We start from the raw sequence: 20,495 nt of genomic DNA, 5'->3' as shown, positions 1-20,495 counted from the left end.
CGGCCCCGCCCCCAGATCCGCCCACACGCCCCGCCCCGCCCGCCGGCCCCGCCCCGCCCGCCGGCCCCGCCCCGCCCTCCGGCCCCGCCCCGCCGCGCCGCGACGCTGGGGAGCGCGCGCTCATAGCGAGTCAGGGTCGCGCGACCTCCCCCTGGCCGGTGTGCGAGCGGGATGCTGGGCTCTCGCCGCGAGTGAAGGGTAAGCGCGTAGCCACGCGAGCGGGCAGGTCGTGTGTGGGTAACGGGCGTCCTTGTCTTCCTCTAGGCAGCAGGGCCCTCCTCCCTCCACTCAGCCGGGGCGGGCTGCCCGGGCCGCGGTGGGCGCCTTCCGTCCGGCGGGAAGCCGACCTGTGGGCCCCGGTCTGCGGGCGTGGCGGGCGCGCACACGTGGAGAACGCTCTGCGAGTGGGTCTGCTCGATCTCCTAGGGGCCTCCTTTGACCTTTCTCCTCCGAAGAGTCTGTTAGGCCTTTGGTGCATCCAGCTCCGCTGATTGCTCCGGCTTCCTGGCTTCTTCTTGTCAAGGCTTCAGTTCGGAAAATTTAACCCGCGACAGTCATAGCTCGTCAATGTGAGGTTTCATTATATTAATATGGCAATATACAAGTGGCTCAAATAAAACTACATCCAGTTACCCACATTTGCTGTTATTATTCTGGGTTTATAGACCCAAGACAGACACCCGTCTTACCTGAACAAAAGTGTGACGTGGAGTGCACTCTGAGTCAGCGACCCTCCACAACAGAGTAGAACTGCCCCATACCAAAAACCGGAAACCATCGGGTGGCTTGAGACCCCTCATCTCACTGTCAGTGAGTCAGTTCCAACTCATAACGACCCAACAGGACAGATTAGAACCACCACCACCCCTCCCCGTGTTTCCGAAGCTGTAAACTTTATGGGAGTCGTAACCCATTGTCCCATCTGAACACCCTGTAGCCAACTCAGCGAGTCTGTGTAGGGTTCACTCACTGCCTTCCAGTGGACTCATGACAACCCTGTAGGGCAAGGTAGAAGTGCCCGGTGGGTTCCCCAAACTGTAACGACTGAGAAGAAATCCTCATCTTTGTCCCGCAGAGCTGCTGGTTAATTTGAACCGCCTACCAGACAGGGGAAAAGATATGACAGGACGTGTTCATTAATATCTTACAGCCTTGGAAACCCAAGGAGGACAGTTCCATTCTATCCTATAGGATCACTTTGAGTTAGTATTCTTGGTAACTGGGTTCAAACCGCTGCACCGGTTAGCAGGCTAGCCCTAAAATACTGCACCGTGTAGATGACAATAACTGACCTTACTTGAGAAAATCGTGCTTAGATTCTATGAAGTGATCTTTTCAATGAAATTTCTTTTATCTTGGCAGCATATGAAAGTGTTTATACGTGCATTTCAAAATAATTGTAAACATTTAGACATTAAGTTAGAAAATGTTTTATGTATATGTATATACTATATCTTGCCTTCTATAAATACAATTGGGTGGCATTACTTTTTAAAATAATTTCTTTGTATTCTCTTTAATAAAGTTTATGAGTTCTCTGATACCTCCTTATTTTTGTAGGTACATCTGCCAACTGTAACCGACTTCCATACTGATCATCAGCACTCTTTCCAGAGTGTTCCATTTCCTTCTCAACTAATATGGAAGACTGACTCTTCTGACATTCTAAAACATTCCATGCTGTGACTTGTAAGAATGACAATCCTTCCTTTTTTCAAAACATATCATTGGTACCCATAAAGTTGTTTGTTTGACATGGGCCAAGGGCTGCGTAAAGAGATACGATTTCATATCTCTGAACTAATAGAACTTTGAGGTGAACAAAGAGCCAAATAATCATTACACCACCCTAAAATTAGCTCTGGATTAGAAATAAGGAAAGGTGTTTCGGGAGCAGGGAAGAAAGACTTGAGTGAACAAAATCTGAAGGGATAATTAGAAATCACAGTAGAGCGGTAGAACTGTATGTGCCAAGGAATGAGTGAGTGCCACCACACTAAGTTAAATAGCATTAATGGCATGGTGTGCGTATGGGGACTAGTCAAATTAGATTGGAAAGATAGGCAGAGGTCTGAGAGAATATTTGGATTTCATTTGAATAGGAGATGGATATAATTATAAAATCTTAAGTAGGATAGCAACGTGATGAGATTTATATTTACAAAGAAACCGATAGAACACTTAAAAGGTGGTTAAGATGAAAAAACCAAAATAAAACAAACAAAAAGACAAACTCATTGCAAACGAATTGATTCCCGCTCCTGGCTACCTGTAGGCCACACTAGACCAGGCCCTGTGGCTTTTCAAGAGTACAGAAATAGAAAGTCTAGTCTTTCTTCAAAGGAGCAGCTGATGTTTCTAACTGGGCTCCATTAGATGGTTATGTCAGTAGTTCAGGGTGGAAGGGGAAACTGAGTCAGCACTAACTAGAAGAAAGGACTAAACTAGTGTTCTGGAGATTGTGCAAGGTGCCAGGATGTAGACTGAGAAGAACGGATTTCTAAGATGGCTTCAAGATTTTAAATTTTGTCTCGATGACTAGAAAGTAGTCAATAGCATGGCCTTAAAATAGAGTAAAATATTGGGAAGGAGGGCAGGCTCCTAATAAAAGGTGCTAATAAAATGATTTTTGGTAGTCATTAATTAAATATCATTAAATACTTACTAGTAATGAAGTTCTTTGTGGCATCCAAAGATATATAATAATAGATTCTCCTGCCTTCAAGTTTTATATAGTTCAGGGTGGGTGTGATAAGCATCCTATGAGTAATGAACCCAAGTACTTTAGGAATCGAGGGGGAGGAAGAATCATTCCTGGTGTCAGTGATCAGTAATGATCATGATATAAATAGTATTATAATTAGATTACAAAGATAAATAAGATGCTAGTATTAAATGGGGAATTGATGGCAAAGGAATATTGAGGCTTTTGATAGTTGAGAATTAGAGAATATATTTTGGGGCGATAAGGAACATAGGTACTAAAAAAAGAGATTTGTGATTTTAGAGAATATGCAAACTTTACAGAGCAGAGTTCTAACATTGGTGGTATTACAATAGGGTTTTAGAAATGAGTTATTGATAGGAAGTTGATGATAGTGAATATTGATAACTTATTTAAAGTTTAAAACTGAAGAGGAAGATAATTACTCGTATGATGGTAGGGCTGAGGGAAAGAGTTACTTATTTTTTTGCATGTGTGCCTTCAGGACTTGGATGTGCTGGTCTGGATCAAGAAACTTAAGAGAAAGTGTTAGCTTAGGAGAAAAGAGATACCGACCTGAGACTGGAGGAAGGGGAAGATGATGAGTAGAGATGTAGACATTTTAGGAGACGAGGGCTAAGTAGGGTGAGAAAGGATGTGTGATTTGTCCTTCAAATTCTTTGAAATCCCCTCGTGTAGATAAGAGTTCTTGCTAGGGATTGCCATGATCTTGCTAGACTACAAATGAAGAATATGGGGGTAGAATTAGGGCTTTCTATAGAAATAAAAGATATGGGACTGAGATGTAAATGAGATTACGAAGAGTGCCCAGAAACAGTAGAGGTTGAGATGTCTCGCTAGGTTTAAATCCCAAAGCTTGACTGATGAGCATTTTTCCTTAGAAATTTTTGTTTCTCAAACTAAGTTGGAAGACTGTTTGAACCCAAGCCTATTCTATGATCAGAAACTTAGGTGAAAGTGTTACAGGAGCCCCTTTAGACATAGGGTTGGATGGAGGATTTGTTCATTTTAAAATTGTTAAAAAAGCCTATTGCCTTCTATTTGATTCTGACTGTTAGTCCAGGTTGACTAGAGAAACAAATCCAGAGACACATCTATGTGTATAAGAAAGAGCTTTATATAAAAGAGTAATTGTCTGTAAAGAAAACATCCCAGCCCAGTCCAGATCAAGTCCATAAGTCCGATATTAGCCCATAGTCTATAATTTCCTCTTCAGACTCACGCAAAGCATGCAATGACACCGAATGCAAGAAGATGACAAGCCAGTGGGTGGAAAGTCTTGTGGATGCAGTGGCAGTGGAAACATCTCAGTGTTGGAATGGGTCTCCGTGTGGCTCTTACAGCTCCAGGGCTCTGTTTCCATCAGGGATCTCCATGTGGCTTGTCAGCAGGAAGACGAGCAGAGTGTCTGTGTTTACCTGGCCTCCAGTGAGCTATTTATTTCCATGGCACCTCCAAATGAGGTCATTGAGCTAGACTATCCCTTTGCAAGTTGACCGGAGATTATGTAACTGCTAGACCTTACTCATGTTCTTAAGTGCACTTGGGCCAGTCCCTCCTCATAGGAGTCCTGTGTAAAACAATGAAACCCTGCCTTGGTCCTGCACCACCCTCACCTTTATTGTCAAGCCGAGTCCATTGTAGTAGGCACAGTGTCATTCCGTCTTGTTAGGGTCTTTTTCACTGACCCGCTTTTCCAGGGATTGGAATATGTCTCTTCATCTTCACTCACTGCCAGGAAACATTCTGGCTTATGAGGATTCTCTATTCCTGAGCGCCACAAATAACCGTTGAATGGTAGCTGTATGCAACACTCACTCAAAAACGCCCCCCTCCAAAAAAAATCCCCAAACGAAATGAATGTGTATATTAACTAGAGTAGTTGTTAGTATTAGAGAAGAGTGTTCCGTATTCCTTTACCTAATAAACTCTCCTAATACTGTTATTTTAGAGAGCTGTATTGTTTATACATTATTCCACATCCGTGTTTTTATCTGACCCTCTACAAACTAGTAGGTGTTGTCACCATCATATTTAAGATGATGGAATGATTTTTCAGAGGAATTTAAGTGGTTTGCTTCAGTTTATGCATAATAAAGATAAACCTCAAAACTTGTTTTTTACTCTCTGGCCTGATAGGGTTTTCCACTGTGTCAATCTTTGCCTTGTGTGAAGCAAAATACAGCTCTTACGGATTTTGTCCAGTTAACACTACTGAGAGCTCACTATGTTGGCTTCTGAGAATTACGGTCCATCAAATCTTGTATAATTTTATCTCTGTTCCATTCTTGCTCAGTTATTAGTCTTATTTTCCACATCTTTTCTTGTGTTACAATGCCAGAGAAAGAATCCTCGAGGCTATAGGATGAAATCATTATGTAAGCTCATAACTAACCACCAAACCAAACTCCCTGTTTCTTGTTAGTTCTGACTCATAATATGATTCTATAGGAGAGAATAGGCCTTCCACTGTGGGTTTCTTAGACTGCAAATCTTTTTTTAAAAAACATTTTATTAGGGGCTCATACAACTCTTATCACAATCCACACATATACATACATCAATTGTGTAAAGTCCATCCGCACATTCTTTGTCCTAATCACTCTCAAAGCATTTGCTCTCCACTTAAGCCCTCTGCATCAGGTCCTCTTTTTTTCCCCCCGCTCCCCCCTCCCTCATGAATCCTTGATAATCCACAAATTGTTATGTTGTCATATCTTGCCCTATCCGGAGTCTCCTTTCCCCCACTTCTCTGCCGTCCATCTCCCAGGGAGGAGGTCACATGTGGATCCTTGTAACCAGTTCCCCCTTTCCAACCCTCTCACTCTCTACTCTCCCAGTATCGCCCCTCACATCCCTGGTCCTGAAGGTATCATCCACCCTGGATTCCCTGTGCCTCCAGCTCCTATATGCACCAGTGTACAACCTCTGCCCTATCCAGTCCTGCAAGGTAGAATTCGGATCATGGTAGTTGGGGGGAGGAAGCATCCAGGATCTGGGGGAAAGCTGTGTTCTTCATTGACACTTGGGCCTCGGGTCTCCACTCTGCACTTCCCCCTTAATTCACTATGGTGTATGTATATACATATACATATATATATATACACATACACATATATACATGCACACACATATATTATATATATATATATATATATATATATATATATATATATATATATATTAGAGAGAGAGACTGCAAATCTTATGGGAGCAAAAATCCTTATCTTTCTCCTGCAGAGCATCTGGTGAACTTGAACTGCTGACCTTTCAGTTAGCAGCCCAAAGCATAATCCACCCTGCCACCAGAATTATTCATGGAAAATTAAGGAGGTGCTTAGGTTGTGTGTGTTATGTTTTCATCCTTTTTTTACGGGAAAACCTTGACTCTGGAATTGCATGTTCCTTTTCCTAGAATTAGGCATTAAGACATAAAAGCCTCCCATTCCCTTATCTGATTTCCATATGTGGTTTTACTCTATTTTGAGCAAGCATGTCATTTAAACAACCAGCATAGAGGTTCTGGATTTACAGGTTGGATCATCATGGAAGGGACCTTTAATGTCATGCTGACATTGGAGCTATATCTTTCTGACTTTGAAGAGTCACATAATTAGAATTTTGTTGTTGCTGGCGAGAATATACCCAATTACAGATATACCAGTTGAATAGTTTATCAATTTAATAATAATTCAGTGACATTCATATATTCTTTGAGTATTTAAAAAAATTTTTCCAGACCATTTTATTGGGGGTTAATACAGATGTCATATCATTCCATCATTCAGTCACACCAAGCTGTATGGTACAATTGCTGTCAGTCAGTTTCAAAACATTCTTTTCCTTCCTGTACTTCTTGACACCAGCTCCCTCTCTTTGAGTACTGTTAGCACCATTCTCATTGCTTTTTTCTGAATTGTTCCTCCCCATTAACATAGACATGAATGTCTCCTAAGTTTCCAATTCAATTTTTGAGCAGCTTTGGTCAATTTGATTCCATATGGGTAGACCTTAAAAGGGTGTTGTTTTACTCCTAAGTACAAGAAGACTTCAAGGAGTGTTTCTGGTTTAAACTGTAGAGATTCATCAGATTGTATCAGTGTCAGTTTCTCCCAGCCTTAGTGGCACCCGGAAGTCTGGAGTTTATGAGAACTTGAAACTCTGTCGGTCATAGTAGTTGCATACCATCTAGTGGTTCTGGTTTCCTGTCGAAAGAGACCAAAGAGAATGTTCATGAAGGCAACCATACATCACATATCCTCTTACAGAATGATGTTTATGGAGAGTAGTGTTTAGAATAATTAACTGAGATGATTTCTTGACCATTTTAATGTTTCTAGAATCTAGATATTCCATTAGAGCTCAATAATTAAAGACATAGGCGCTCAATAATTAAAGACATAGGTACTCACCAGAATATTTGGATGACTAATGATGGTTAAATACATCTGCCATTAAGGCACATGGCTGACTGATAGTTGTTATCCTCATCCAAAGTCCAGGACACCAACTGGTTATGCTCAACCAGGTAGGTCATACATTATACTCATAGCACAACTGTTTTTCAGTTATTACCACAGTATGATTTATAAACTGAATATTGAAAAAGGCACATTCACACACAAACATTTTAGTATGCTCTTGTTTGGATGATTCCATGCTTTGCTAAATATTGCATTCTTAAGGATAATTGAAATAGACATTATGGAAAATACATTTGAGAGGGAAACCTTCTGAACATGAGAAGTTAATTACCTAGGCTTGGTAATTTACTCTCCCAATTTGTCTTTTACCTTTTAAATGGTAATATTTATATGTAGTACTTATTGTTCACTAAGCATTTAAAGATAATCCCATATGTGAAGTGTGCTATAGCTATTCAATAAATTATAGTTGTTATTGTAAGGATCAGTGTTTCACTCTGTTGTACATGGGGGTTGCTATGAATGGAAATCAACTCGATGGCACCTAACAACAATATCAAGTGGAGAACTTTGATTCAGGAAGATTGAGGTTAATTAGTAAATTATGTTGTATAATACTGAAAGCTTGGACTGTTGAAATGGAGGAAGATGGAAAGTAAGAGAAAGTAGGTGTGCAAGACAAAAAAAAAAAAAGAACGCCGCATAGAAATTGATGGGTGTGCATGAGTGGACTTAAATCTGATAGCAACACTGTAGGCAGGGGAAGCTAGTTGTTACATGTTGAGTTTAGGTAGTGATTGAGGTTTAGGAGCAATGCCAGCAGTTGAAGTGACACAATGGCCCTCATAGTTATTAGGAAAAATAGTAGATTTCTCACTTCTCTTTTAATTTGGATTTTTTGAGCCTGATATTTAGACCTGTGTCTTATTATGAATAAGAAATAATTTGATTTTCAACTCAGGAACTATTGCATGACAGTCTATAATTAAGAATTAGCTCTTCCACCAGCTAACCAGATGACACCGCACAGGCTTCTTAACTTCTTTCTGCTTCATTTTTCCCATGTGCGATATGGAGACAAGAGTGGCACCTTTTTCAGAGGTATTTGCAAGTGTTACTAATATTATTGTTTAGACAGGAATGTTCAACACATTTTATAACTTACATTTTTATTTTTTAGTTACTCCGCTAACAGCTAGAATGAAACAATTGCCTGCAGCTACAGTCCGGCTCCTTTCAAGTTCTCAGACAGTCACGTCAGTGGTTAGTGTGGTGAAAGAGCTCATTGAGAACTCCTTGGATGCTGGTGCCACGAGCATAGATGTGAAACTGGTGAGTTTCCTTGAGAATGACTAAATGCAAAGTGACTAAACAAAAAGAAGACTGAGAAGAAGTTAGATGTTTTCTTCTTAAAACCATTATATTTCTACTCCCTTTTTATATACGTATTACACAGTGGTTAAAGCACTAGGCAACTAACCAAGACGTTGGCGGTTCAAACCTTCTAGTAGCTTTTGGCAATCTGCTTCCATAATATAAAGATTGCGAGAGCAAACAACTTCGTCTTTCTCTCACAGGGTAGCTATTGAGTTTGAGCCTGTGACTTTGCAGTTAGCAGCTCAGTGCTTAACCCAACAAGCCACCAGGGATCCTTCAACCATATAACCAGAACTCAATCCAAATTCACTACCATCCCGTTGGTTCCCCCTCATAGCAACCCTATTACTGACAACAATGGGTTTAAATTATTCTTAAGACATTTGTCATGTTTAATAGTACATTCTTCAAAATAAATATTGGCATCCATTTGCATTATATTAATATTAAAGGGATTATGAAAGAAAACATTTATTAGATTTCCATCATATAAATCACCACTTTGATTTGTCTTTATTTTTTATTAATGTTCAACCTTGGTTATTTATATTTACCTGTTTTAGTATATAGTCCTTTCATTTTAGTCTTTCCATGTCACCTTATTTCAAAACATTTTGTTGGCATTTTAAAATTTCAGTGCTGCATATTAAATCATTTGAGTTAATAATGACTTATAATGCTCGTAGCCTGGTGACCTGCTTATCAAAAATCAGCCATTGACCACTGGAGTGCGGTGCGACTCTGATAGGCATGGTCGCAGTCAGTTGGACTCAACTGATGGCACCAGGTGTACGATGCTTGTGATTTTTGCAGTTCGTTTTTAAGTCTTTCTCCTTCACTTTAAATTGACTCATGGTCGTAAGTTGCTCCATAACCTTGCCAGTACTAGACTACTGGGCACATTCAGGAAAATATATCATTTTTCTTATTTGAATGAAATGCAAAATACATAATTAAAAAAAAGCATCTTCCGTTTATCTGACATTCATGTTTTTATGGCAATAGATTTATTGTTGATAAGAATATCTTACTATGAAAAGGACCTGATTTTTTTCTTAATATCTGTCATTTTTCAGATTCTATTTATTTTGTATCACTTCTTAAAAAACTCTGTGAGCTCGCTTTGATATTGCCATTTTAGGTGCCTTGGTGAGTTGACTGCTAACCAAAAGGCTGACAATTCAAATTCATCAGCCTTGCACCAGCCACTGTCTAGGAGAAAGATGCAGCAGTTTGCTTTTGTAGAGGGACAGCCCTTGGGAACCACGTGGGGGCAGTTTTACTGTGTTCTGTAGGGTTGCTGTGAGTAGTACTGACTAGATAGCAAACAACAACATACCCATTTTACAGATAATTAAGTTTTTGAAAACTTGTCCAAGGACATACAATTAAGGAAGTAGTAGAGATGAGATCAGAACCCAGGTGTTTTTTATTTTTAAACCCATTCTCAATCTTCTCTCTATTCTAAGACTTCACACAGAGTTGCATAGAATTATACTGGGAATTATTGAAACAGATTTTCCAGACCTCATCCCTATAATTTTAGATCCTGAATGGGGCCCAAGAATTTGCATTTTTAATGGATCTTATTTGAGACTGATATTAGTCAGGGAGCTCACTTTGAGAACTGCTATTCTATACTCTATCATGACTCAAACTGCAACAGTCAGAACCTGAATGTACCAAGTATAAATATAGGAGAATTGAAACTGTAAAAGATGAAGTGGAAAACATCAATATCTATATCCTAGGCATTAATGAGCTGAAATGGACTAATATTGGCCATTTTGAATCAGAAAGTCATGATTTATTTTGCTGGGAATAACACAATCAAGAGGAATTGCATTCATTGTCAAAAAGGACATTTCAAGATCTATCTTGAAGTACAATGCTGTCTGTGATAGGTCAATACCTATCTGACTTCAAGGAAATCCAATCAATATGACTATTCAGATTTATGCACCATCCACAAAAGCTAGTGATGAATAAAACTGAATAATTCTACCAATGTCTTTTAGTCTGAATTTGATCAAAAATGCAATTAATATAGATAATTATAGGCAATTGGAATATAAAAGTTGAAAAAGGAAGAATAAATAGTTGTGAAATATGGTCTTGGTGATAGAAACAGAGCTGAAGATCACATGATAGAATTTTGCAAGACCAATGATTTGTTCATAGCAAATCCCTTTTTTCTTTTTTAATTAAAATATCATTTTATTGGGGGCTCTTACCAGTCTTATAAGAATCAATTGTATCAAGCATATTTGTATGTGTTGCCATCATTCTTTTCTTTTTGGGTTTTTTTTCTTTTCCAACATTTTGTTAGGGACTCATACAACTCTTATCACAATCCATACATATACATATATCAATTGTATAAAGCACATCTGTACATTCTTTGCCCTAATCATTTTCAAAGCATTTGCTCTCCACTTAAGCCCTTTGCATCAGGTCCTCTTTTTTCCCCTCCCTCCCCGCTCCCCTGCAAATCCCTTTTTTTCAACAACACAAAAGGCAACTATACCCATAGATTTCTCCAGATGGAATACGCTGAAATTAAATTGACTACATCTGTGAGAAGAGATGTTGGAGAAGCTTAATATTAGCAGCTAAAACCAGGCCAGAGGCTAAGTGTAGAACAGACCACCAATTGCTCAAATGTAATTTCAGATTGAAGCTGAAAACAAGTCCACTTGAGCCAAAATACGACCTTGATTCTATCCCACCTAAGTTTCAGGATCATCTCAAGGACAGGTTTGCATTAAACACTAATGACAGAGGACCTGAAGAGTTGAGGGATGACATCAAGAACACCATACAGAAACAAAGCAAAAGATAAATAAGAGAGGTAAGAAAAAAAAAGATCAAATTGGATGCCAGAAGAGACTCTCTAACTAGCTCTTAATCATAAAGTAGCTAAGGAAAATGGAAGAAATGATGTAATCAAAGAGCTAAACAGAAAATTTCAAAGAATGCTTGAGAAGACAATTAATATAAGCAATGTGCAAGGACTTAAGAGTTAGAAACCCAAACAAGCAGAACACACTTAGCATGTCCTAAACTGAAAGAACTCAAAAAACCAATTCAAGCCTTGAGTTTCAATGTTAAAAGGTTCTATGGGCAAAATATTTAATAATGCAGGAAGCTTCAAAAGAAGATGGAAAGAGTACATAGTCACTGTACCAAAGAGAACTGGTCAACGTCTCACCATTGCAGGAGGGAGCATATTAGCAAGGTCCAAAGCACCGAAGAAAGAAGTTCAGGCTGCACTGAAAGTATTGGCAAAAACAATGCTCAAGGAATTGATGAAATATCAATTGAAATGTTTCGACAAGCTGATGAAATCTTTCGACAAGCTTGGGCTTTGTCAGGAAATTTGGAAGACAACAACCAGTACTTGGCCAACAGACTGGAAGAGATCCATATTTTTGTCCATTTCAAAGAAAGATGACCCTGTTATATGCAAGTAAAATTTTGTTAAAGACCATCCAACAATCCAGTAATACATTGACGGGGAACTGCCAGAGATTCAGGTAGGATTCACAAGAGGACATGGAACGAGGACTATCATTACTGATGTCAGATGAATCTTGGTTGAAAGCAGAGAATACTAGAACGATGTTTACTTGTGTTTTTTTGATTATGCCAAGGCATTTGACTGTGTGGATCAAAAACTACGGATAGCCTTGAGAAGAATGGTAATTCCAGAACACTGTTGTATCCAAGTGAAACTTGTATAGGGATTAAGAGACAGCTGTGTGAACAGAACAAGGGAATACTGCATGGTTTAAAATCAGGAAAGGTGTGCATCAGGGTTGTATTATCTCACCATACTTTTTCAATCTGTATGCAGAGCAAATCAGAATTAGAGAAGTTAGATTATTTGAAGAAAAAAGCTGCATCAGGATTAGAGGAAAGCTTATTAACAACCTGCAATATTCAGATAACACAACTGCTGAAAGTGAGGACGACTTGTGCCCCTTGCTGATGAACATCAAGGATTTCAGCTTTCATTATGGATTATGACTCAATGGAAAGAAGACCAGAATCCTCACAAGTGGGACCAGTAGGTAACATGATCAGTGGAGAAAAGATTGAAGTTGTAAAGGTATCATGCTTCTATCCCCAATCAATACTCCTGGAAGCAGCAGTCAAGAAACCAAAGTACTCATTACATTAGGTAAACCTGCTGCTCACGACCTCTTTAGAGTATTGAAAAGCAAGGATGTAACTGAAGACTTAGATACATGTGACACACGCTATTGTCCATTGTCTCGTGTATGTGAAAGTTGAATAAGGAAGACTGAAGAATTCATGCATTTGAATTGTGTGGGAGAAGAATATTGAAAGTAGCATGGACTGCTAAGAGGACTGTCTGATTTGTGTTGGAAGAAGTACAGTCAAGTGCGCCTTGGTGGCAAGGATGGCAAGGCTTCGTCTTAATTTGGATGTGTTGTCAGGCGAGACCACTTCTTGGAGGAAGACACCATGCTTGGTAATGTAGTGGGGTAACGGAGGAGAGGAAGGTCCTCAAGGATATGACACTGGCTGCAATAATGAACTCAAGTATGGGAACAATTGTGGGGAGGGCACAGGATAGAGCAGTGTTTCATTCTGTTGTGCATAAGATAGCTCTGAGTCAACCTACTTGATGGCACCTAACAACAACATAGTACATCAAACCTGTATTGCTTTTAATTAAAATATTATGAGCTTTACAAAAAATCATCATTATGTGCTCACCTCCATGATACGATCGCTGAAGACAAATGGGTGCATAAGCAAATGTGGCGAAGAAAGCTGATGGTGCCTGACTATCAGAAGATATAGTGTCTGGGATCTTAAAGGCTTGAAGGTAAACAAGTGGCCATATAGCTCAGAAGCAACAAAGTCCACATGGAAGAAGCACACCAGCCTGTGCAATCACAAGGTGTTGAAGGGGTCAGGCATCATCAGAACAAAATTTAACATAATGAAGGAGGGAGGCGTGTGGAGTGGAGACCCAAAGCCTATTTGTAGGCCACTGGAGATCCCCTTGCCGAGAGGTCTCGGGGAGGAGACGAGCCGGCCAGGGTGTGATGTAGCAACGATGAAAAATGCGACATTCCTCTAGTTCCTAAATGCTTCCTCCCTCCCCAATATCATGATCCCATTTCTACCTTGCAAGTCTGGCTAGACCAGAGGATGTACACTGGTACAGATAGGAACCAGAAACAGGGAATCCAGGGTGGATGATCCCTTCAGGACCAGTGGTGTGAGTGGCGATACTGGGAGGGTAGAAGGAGGGTGGGTTGAAAAGGGGGAACCGATTACAAGGATCTACATGTGACCTCCTCCCTGGGGGATGGACAACATAAGAGTAGGTAAAGGGAGATGTCGGACAGTCCAAGATATGACAAAATAATAATTTATAAATCATCAAGGGTTTATGAGGAAGGGGGGAGCGGGGAGGGAGGTGAAACAATGAGAACCTGATGTCAGGGGCTTAACTGGAGAGCAAATGTTTTGAGAACGATGAGGGCAATGAATGTACAGATGTGCTTTATACAATTGATGTATGTATGGATTATGATAAGAGTTGTATGAGCCCCTAATAAAATGATTAAAAATAAAATAAAATATGAGCTTTATAAAATTTACTGTTTAAGTTTATTGAACAAATATGTTTACTTATTAATAAATAAATTTATTCTGATTAGCAAATTTTTTTCTAGACTTCATATAGTTGGTTAAATCTGATTGGAATATAATAGATAACAGTTAATTGCATTAGATAATTAACTCATTTTAAAATTAATTTTCTTACAGATTTCACATAGGAATTTTAGGCAAATATATCTTTTCCTTTAAGGTCTCTGGAATAAAAATAACATTTTATAAAAATAGCACAAAGGCAATAGAAGGTCTACAAAAGTAATTAAACATTTTTACATGGCTATATACTTTAGCCTTCAGACATGTGTATCAGTCTGGCTTTATAAATTTTGAAAATAAATGTTCTAATTGTATTACTCTACATAATGAAACTTGTTATAGTTTGCAATAGCTGTCCTGCTTGTGAATGTTTTCATAATTAAAAAATTTGATGATTTTAAGTATTGCAACATCTTTATGTTCTTATTTCATTTTTTTCGTATGTCTTATTTATGTTAGGATATTTGTAATTCTGTAGTTAATTATTTCCCTATAAAATGAAGCAGACCAGTTATTTCCAGGATGTCAATTTACTTTTAGATTGAGTATTTCCTACCTTGTCCTCCTTGTATATCTAAAATGTCCCACATGTAATATTGTGTAATTTTAGCAATTTTATAAGATGTAGTCTTTTAAATAGCAGAGTCATGATAATAGAATTCTCTCCCCCCACCTCCTTTATAGGTTTGGTTTGTAACTATACACACAAAACTTTGTGGAACTAAGATTATGCGAAACACTGGCTAACAAATCATGTAAGGATCCCTGGGTGATAGAAAATTAATGTGGTCCTTTGCTAACCTCTAAGTTGGAGATTTGAATGCCCTCACAGATTCCTCACTCCATGGAGTGCTTCACGACTCATAGGGACTGTAGGGTAGAGTAGAACTGGTCCCTGTGATTTCTGAGGCAGTAAATCTTTATGGGAGCAGCCAGCCTCATCTTTCTTCCTTGGAGCAGCTGGTAGAGTGAAACTGCCGACCTTGCTTGATGCAGAACCAACTATGCCCCTCCCCCCCCAGCTCCTCCTGAGAAGACAGACCTGATGAGCGGCCATTGAAGCACTGTGGAAGCACAGTCCTTCCCTGCCAGGATGCCATAGTTGGAATAGACTAAAGACGATTTTGATCTTGTGTATGCATTTTTTATTAGAATACTAAAACTAACCTATGATTGAGATATTTTTTTTTGATTTTTACATTTAAAATTCCCTGAAATTGTCAAGTTAGGTATATTTTCTTAGCAGCTTTCTGTTTGGGAACTTTTCGTTGACATAATTTTAGAGAATTGTCAAAAAATCACATTAAAGTTTCTTTTGAAAGCAGTCAGTAGTTGGAGAAAAAAGCATTAAAAATAAGAGTAATTGCTAGATTCTTGGTGGTAGAGCAAGGTGTTTTTTGTTTATGTCTGGTGATTTGATTTGTTTGGGGACAATATATAGAGAAGGTATTTGCCATTCACAGGTAATTTTAAAAATTAAGTATGTAAATATAAAATATGCTTAATACCAAAATGATCCAAAGAAATCTAATTAAAGGGCTCCTGAGGGAGGAGAGAGCGGGGAGGGAGGGGAAAAAAAAGAGGACCTGATGCAAAGGGCTTAAGTGGAGAGCAAATGCTTTGAAACTGATTGGGGCAAAGAATGTACAAATGTGCTTTACACAATTATGTATTTATGGATTGTGATAAGAGTTGTGTGAGCCCCTAATAAAACATTTTTAAAAATCTAATTAACATTATACTGACTCCTTTATTTTATAGTTGGATCTGAGTTCTAAGAAAACAATTTATACATTATATCTAAGAAAACAATTTATACATTATATACAAAACAATTTATACATTAAAACAATTTATACATAATTAGGAACTAATAAAGCTATAAAACTTTTAACTCTTCCCTAAAATTAAGCTTCTATGAGAATGAAAGTAAATCACAGACTTGTTTCACTTGTGTTTCTTTATGTGGTAGTAAATTGTGTAATGTTTTATATATTAAAAGTAGTAACTTTTTTAGGAGAATTATGGATTTGATAAGGTTGAGGTGCGAGACAATGGCGAGGGTATCAAGGCTGTTGATGCACCTGTAATGGCGGTCAAGTACTACACGTCGAAAATAAGCACTCATGAAGATCTGGAAAGTTTGACAACTTATGGCTTTCGTGGAGAAGCCTTGGGATCAATTTGTTGTGTAGCTGAGGTAAGATCATTTTTATTAATTATTCTAGTAATTTTATAAACAGAGATCTTTAGAATTAAGAGGAAGGAAACCCAGAATATGGCAAACTTGGTTTTGCTTTGGTAGTATTTGTTGGAAGAAAAACATTGTTTAATGGTTCGATGGTTTGGAGAAAAGGTTAGATTTAAATTGGTCCCTTCTTATTATAGCACTCCTCAGCATTTACAGCACTAAAGTGCATCGCGAGTCTTGCTGGTGGTTTGTAGTAGCTACGTTTAACTGTCCCTGTTAGATTATGAAACCCTTTTATTGGGATGTCTTGTCCCCTGAACAACATGAATTTAAACTGTGTGGGCTTACTTATCTGTGGGTTTATAAACAAAAAAATATCTCTGGGTGATGCTAATTACCTCCATGTGAGCAGCTTGTTTCTGTAGCAAATAGCATATCATTGTAAAAAGTTACATCTCGACATTCTCATATATTTTCTCTCGAGTTTAGTGCAATATTGCAGACCTTGAATAACACCCTAGCATCCATACAAAATGCTACTGGGGGGCCAGAAGTGCTCCCAGGAAGCCGAGAAGCCATGGTATTACATGGAAAGTGGAATTGCTTCATATGTATTACATTGAGCTCTGTAGCTACTATTGCTGGCCATGTCAGGATAAGGACTATTGTACAAAGAGACAAGGAAATGTGTGGAGCTGTCGCTGCAGTGACAAGATGCATGAAAACTACACTTTTTATTAAATTCTGTTTTATCTGATTTAATATGCAGCTTTTATGTGAGAACAATATATAATACATAAATAGAATATGAGGGGTCTTCAAAAAGTTTATCAAAAAATGAAATGGGAACAGGGAATTTTTCCACAATTTTTTGGAAGCCCTCTTGTGTGTGTTTTGGGTGGGAAGAGACCAATGTTTGCACTTTAGATGACAGTTCTTGAGCTTTTAAGTTCTCTGTCAGTGCTCCAAAGTAGGATATAGAAAATATTATGTCAACTAACCTTAGTGCCCTGAAGACTGTGGTCCTGAGCCCCCAAGCTCAGGGACTCATAGCCTCAAGATGTTTGGTTGTGTCTATAAAGTTTACATAACTTTCCCCTGTATGCACTACCACCTCCATGCATATATTTGCAGCAAAGGTAGATACACAGATATAAATTTCCTCTGTAAAAACTACTCACAAATATACTCTTCTTTCCACACCTGTTCAGCGTCAATCTAAGCATCTACTCTTAGATTCCACTAGTGCTGGTTTCTGCATATAACAGTAATTGCCTCTGTTACTTAAAATCTTGCAAACCACCCGTTATCTTCCCCTGCCGCTGTCATTTCCCCCAACATCCTTATTGTATTTTGCCTTTCCCTTCATTCAATTTAACACTCCCTACTCTTGCCTGTCGCGTTCCCTTTTTCCCTTCCCTTCAACCCTGGGTAACCATCGAAGAATTATCTTTTGGTGTGAAAGCCTGTTTTTGACTTTTTATAGTGGTTTTATGATTATCCTTTTGTGATTAATTTCACTCAGCATAATGCCCTCCAAAATCATCCATGTTATAAGGTCTTTTGCAGATTCATGGTTACTCTTAAACTTTGTGTCACATTACATTGTGTGTATGTCCCCAAGTTTATTTATCTGTTCTTCCGCTGATGGGCATTTCATTGTGCTCATGAGGAACCTGTTCATGGATCAGGAGGCAGTTGTGGGAATAGAACAAGGGAATACTGCATGGCTGAAAATCTGGAAAGGTGTGTGTGTCAGGGTTGTATCCTCTGACCACACTTATTCAACCTGTATGCTGAGCAAACCAGCAGAAAAGCTGGGTTATATGAAGGAGACTGGTATTCGGATTGGTGGAAGGCTTGTCAACAACCGGTGATACATAGAGACGCTTGCTGTGTGATGTAACACTAACTTGCTGAAGTAAGGAGGACTTGAAGCACCTGTTGATGAAGATCAAGGATTGCAGTCTTCAGTATGGATTACAATTCAATGTAAAGATGACCCAAATCCTCACATCTTGAAGCAGTAAGGTAATAAAAATAAAGATTGACGTTGTCAAAGATTTCCTCTTGTTTAGATCCACAATCAATGCTTTTGGTTTCAGAAGTCAAGAAATCAAACAATGCATTGGGTTATGTAAATCTGCTGCACAAAATCTCTTAAAAGTGTTGAAAAGCAAGGATGTTAATTTGACTAAGGTATGCCTGACCCCTAGCCATTGTATTTTTGATCATCTCATATGCATGTGAAAGTTGAACATAGATTAAGGTAGACCAAAAAAAGTCAATGCATTTGAATTGTGGTGTTAGTGAAGAATATTAAAAATACTATGGATGGTCAAAACAATAAACAAATCTGTCTCAGAAGAAGTACAGTCAGAATGCTCCTTAGAGGCAAAGGTAGCAAGACTTCATCTCATGTACTTGACATGTTTTCAGGATATGTTATATCTGGGAAAGGACATAACACTTGCTGAAGTGAAGGGAAGAGACTGACACAGTGGCTGCAACAATTGAATCAAACATAGTGTGTAAAGATGGCGCAGTGTCAGGGAAACCAGCCCCTAACAAATTATCACAGGTCCGGTAGGCGCAATTGTACAGTGATAAGTAAAGATTATAGTTAAGTCATAGCATGAGAGACAGAAGAGATTAAAATAATGGAGTCAGATACATTTCCTGGTAGCATGCTCACCTGAAGCCCGCTTGGTGGTCCACATGGAGAGGTGGAAGGTGGGAATTGCATGAGCAAGCAAGAGCAGGTTATTACTTAATGCTGGCACACAGAGGACTAGGGTCCCTCCTGGTTAGAATCCAGATGTTTAGACATCACTACACAAGGAAAGGACTTGTCATTTCTCAAGTATACTCTGTTTTAAAACCTCTATCCAAAAGCCAGCACATCTGCTTCTTCTCAGCACTTGCTTTACTTAAAGTTCATTGACTCTCAAAATTGAAGAAGACCGGCCGAACATAGCACATCTTTTTCTTTGTTAACTCTATATAGGACCATCAGCTCTAGGATCTTTTAGAAGAAGTTTGTTTTTAAAATGAGGTTTACATCAGTAACTTCTGAAGCTCCCACTACCCTGTTTCCCCAAAAGTAAGACATCCCCTGAAAATAAGACCTTACAGTTTTGCCTCTCGCTGAAATATAAGGCATGCCCCTTGAAAATAAGGCCCCTGAAGCTACCATAACTCTGGGCTCTGGACCATAGTGGCGGGTACCATTTCACAGCTCACTGTTGGCCACAGCACAGCCGGAGCAGACAGGAAGTGCAAGGTCTCTTTTAATAAAACAATAAATGTGTACCATATTCATGGAAAAATAAGATATCCCCTGAAAATAAGACCTAGCACATCTTTGGGAGCAACAATTAATATGACACTGTCTTATTTTTTGGGAAACAGGGTACTAGTACTATTATTCAAACTCTCAGTGTCTAAGAATGTTGTTTCTTTGAGAACATTTAAAAATTTTAAAATTTTCAAAATTATTTAAAAATTTAATTATTGTCCAAACATACTTGATAACCTTGAAGCTTTGTGGTGGCCAGGTATTGTTAGTGAAGATAGATTTTTGGATTTCTCTATTTTCTCTAAGATGTATCTAACTTTTCACAAGTCACACTGATTATTTTCAGTTTTGTCTGCTAGATGGCAGCACTATATTGGTCTTTCAAAATGATGTACTTTAGCCTGATGATTTATCCAAATTTTCACTGCAGTTCCGATCCCAGATGGCAGTTTTGGAAGTCCTAATTTTAAAACTTAAAAAAAAATTGTATATTGCAATGTGTAGAGCTTCTCTTGGACATTATTAGTAGAGCATTTTATGGATTTTCCTGTTTGGTGTATATATTTGAGGAAAACCATACAGGTATATGTACCTATAGAGTATAAAAGGTGTGTAGAAAAATGGAATTAAGGGGTAGTGAAATTTGACCCTTAATTTTTGAAGCCCCCTTGGACATATACACACATGCAGCACACTTGATTTTTACATATGTGTGCATATTCCACACCAAGATAAAGAATGTTATCAACACCCTAGAATGCTCTCTCATGTTCCTTCTCAGAT

General features: G+C 38.7%; 1 protein-coding gene across 1 annotated transcript in view; it reads left to right on the top strand.

Moving 5' to 3' along the window:
• Positions 1 to 74: 74 nt before the first annotated feature.
• The window catches only part of PMS1 (PMS1 homolog 1, mismatch repair system component), a 96,379-nt gene continuing 75,958 nt past the window's right edge, over positions 75 to 20,495 (top strand). The window contains exons 1-4 of the mRNA XM_075529204.1: positions 75 to 198; positions 1,561 to 1,689; positions 8,330 to 8,481; positions 16,241 to 16,423. Coding sequence (XP_075385319.1) covers positions 8,350 to 8,481; positions 16,241 to 16,423 — 315 coding nt within the window. The 5' untranslated portion in view covers positions 75 to 198; positions 1,561 to 1,689; positions 8,330 to 8,349. The remainder of the gene's footprint in view (positions 199 to 1,560; positions 1,690 to 8,329; positions 8,482 to 16,240; positions 16,424 to 20,495) is intronic.

This window comes from Tenrec ecaudatus, chromosome 13 (genome assembly GCF_050624435.1).
Source record: "Tenrec ecaudatus isolate mTenEca1 chromosome 13, mTenEca1.hap1, whole genome shotgun sequence".
Classification (NCBI taxonomy): domain Eukaryota; kingdom Metazoa; phylum Chordata; class Mammalia; order Afrosoricida; family Tenrecidae; genus Tenrec; species Tenrec ecaudatus.
Note: the sequence above shows the minus strand (reverse complement) of the source record. Positions and strands in the feature narration are given on the sequence as shown.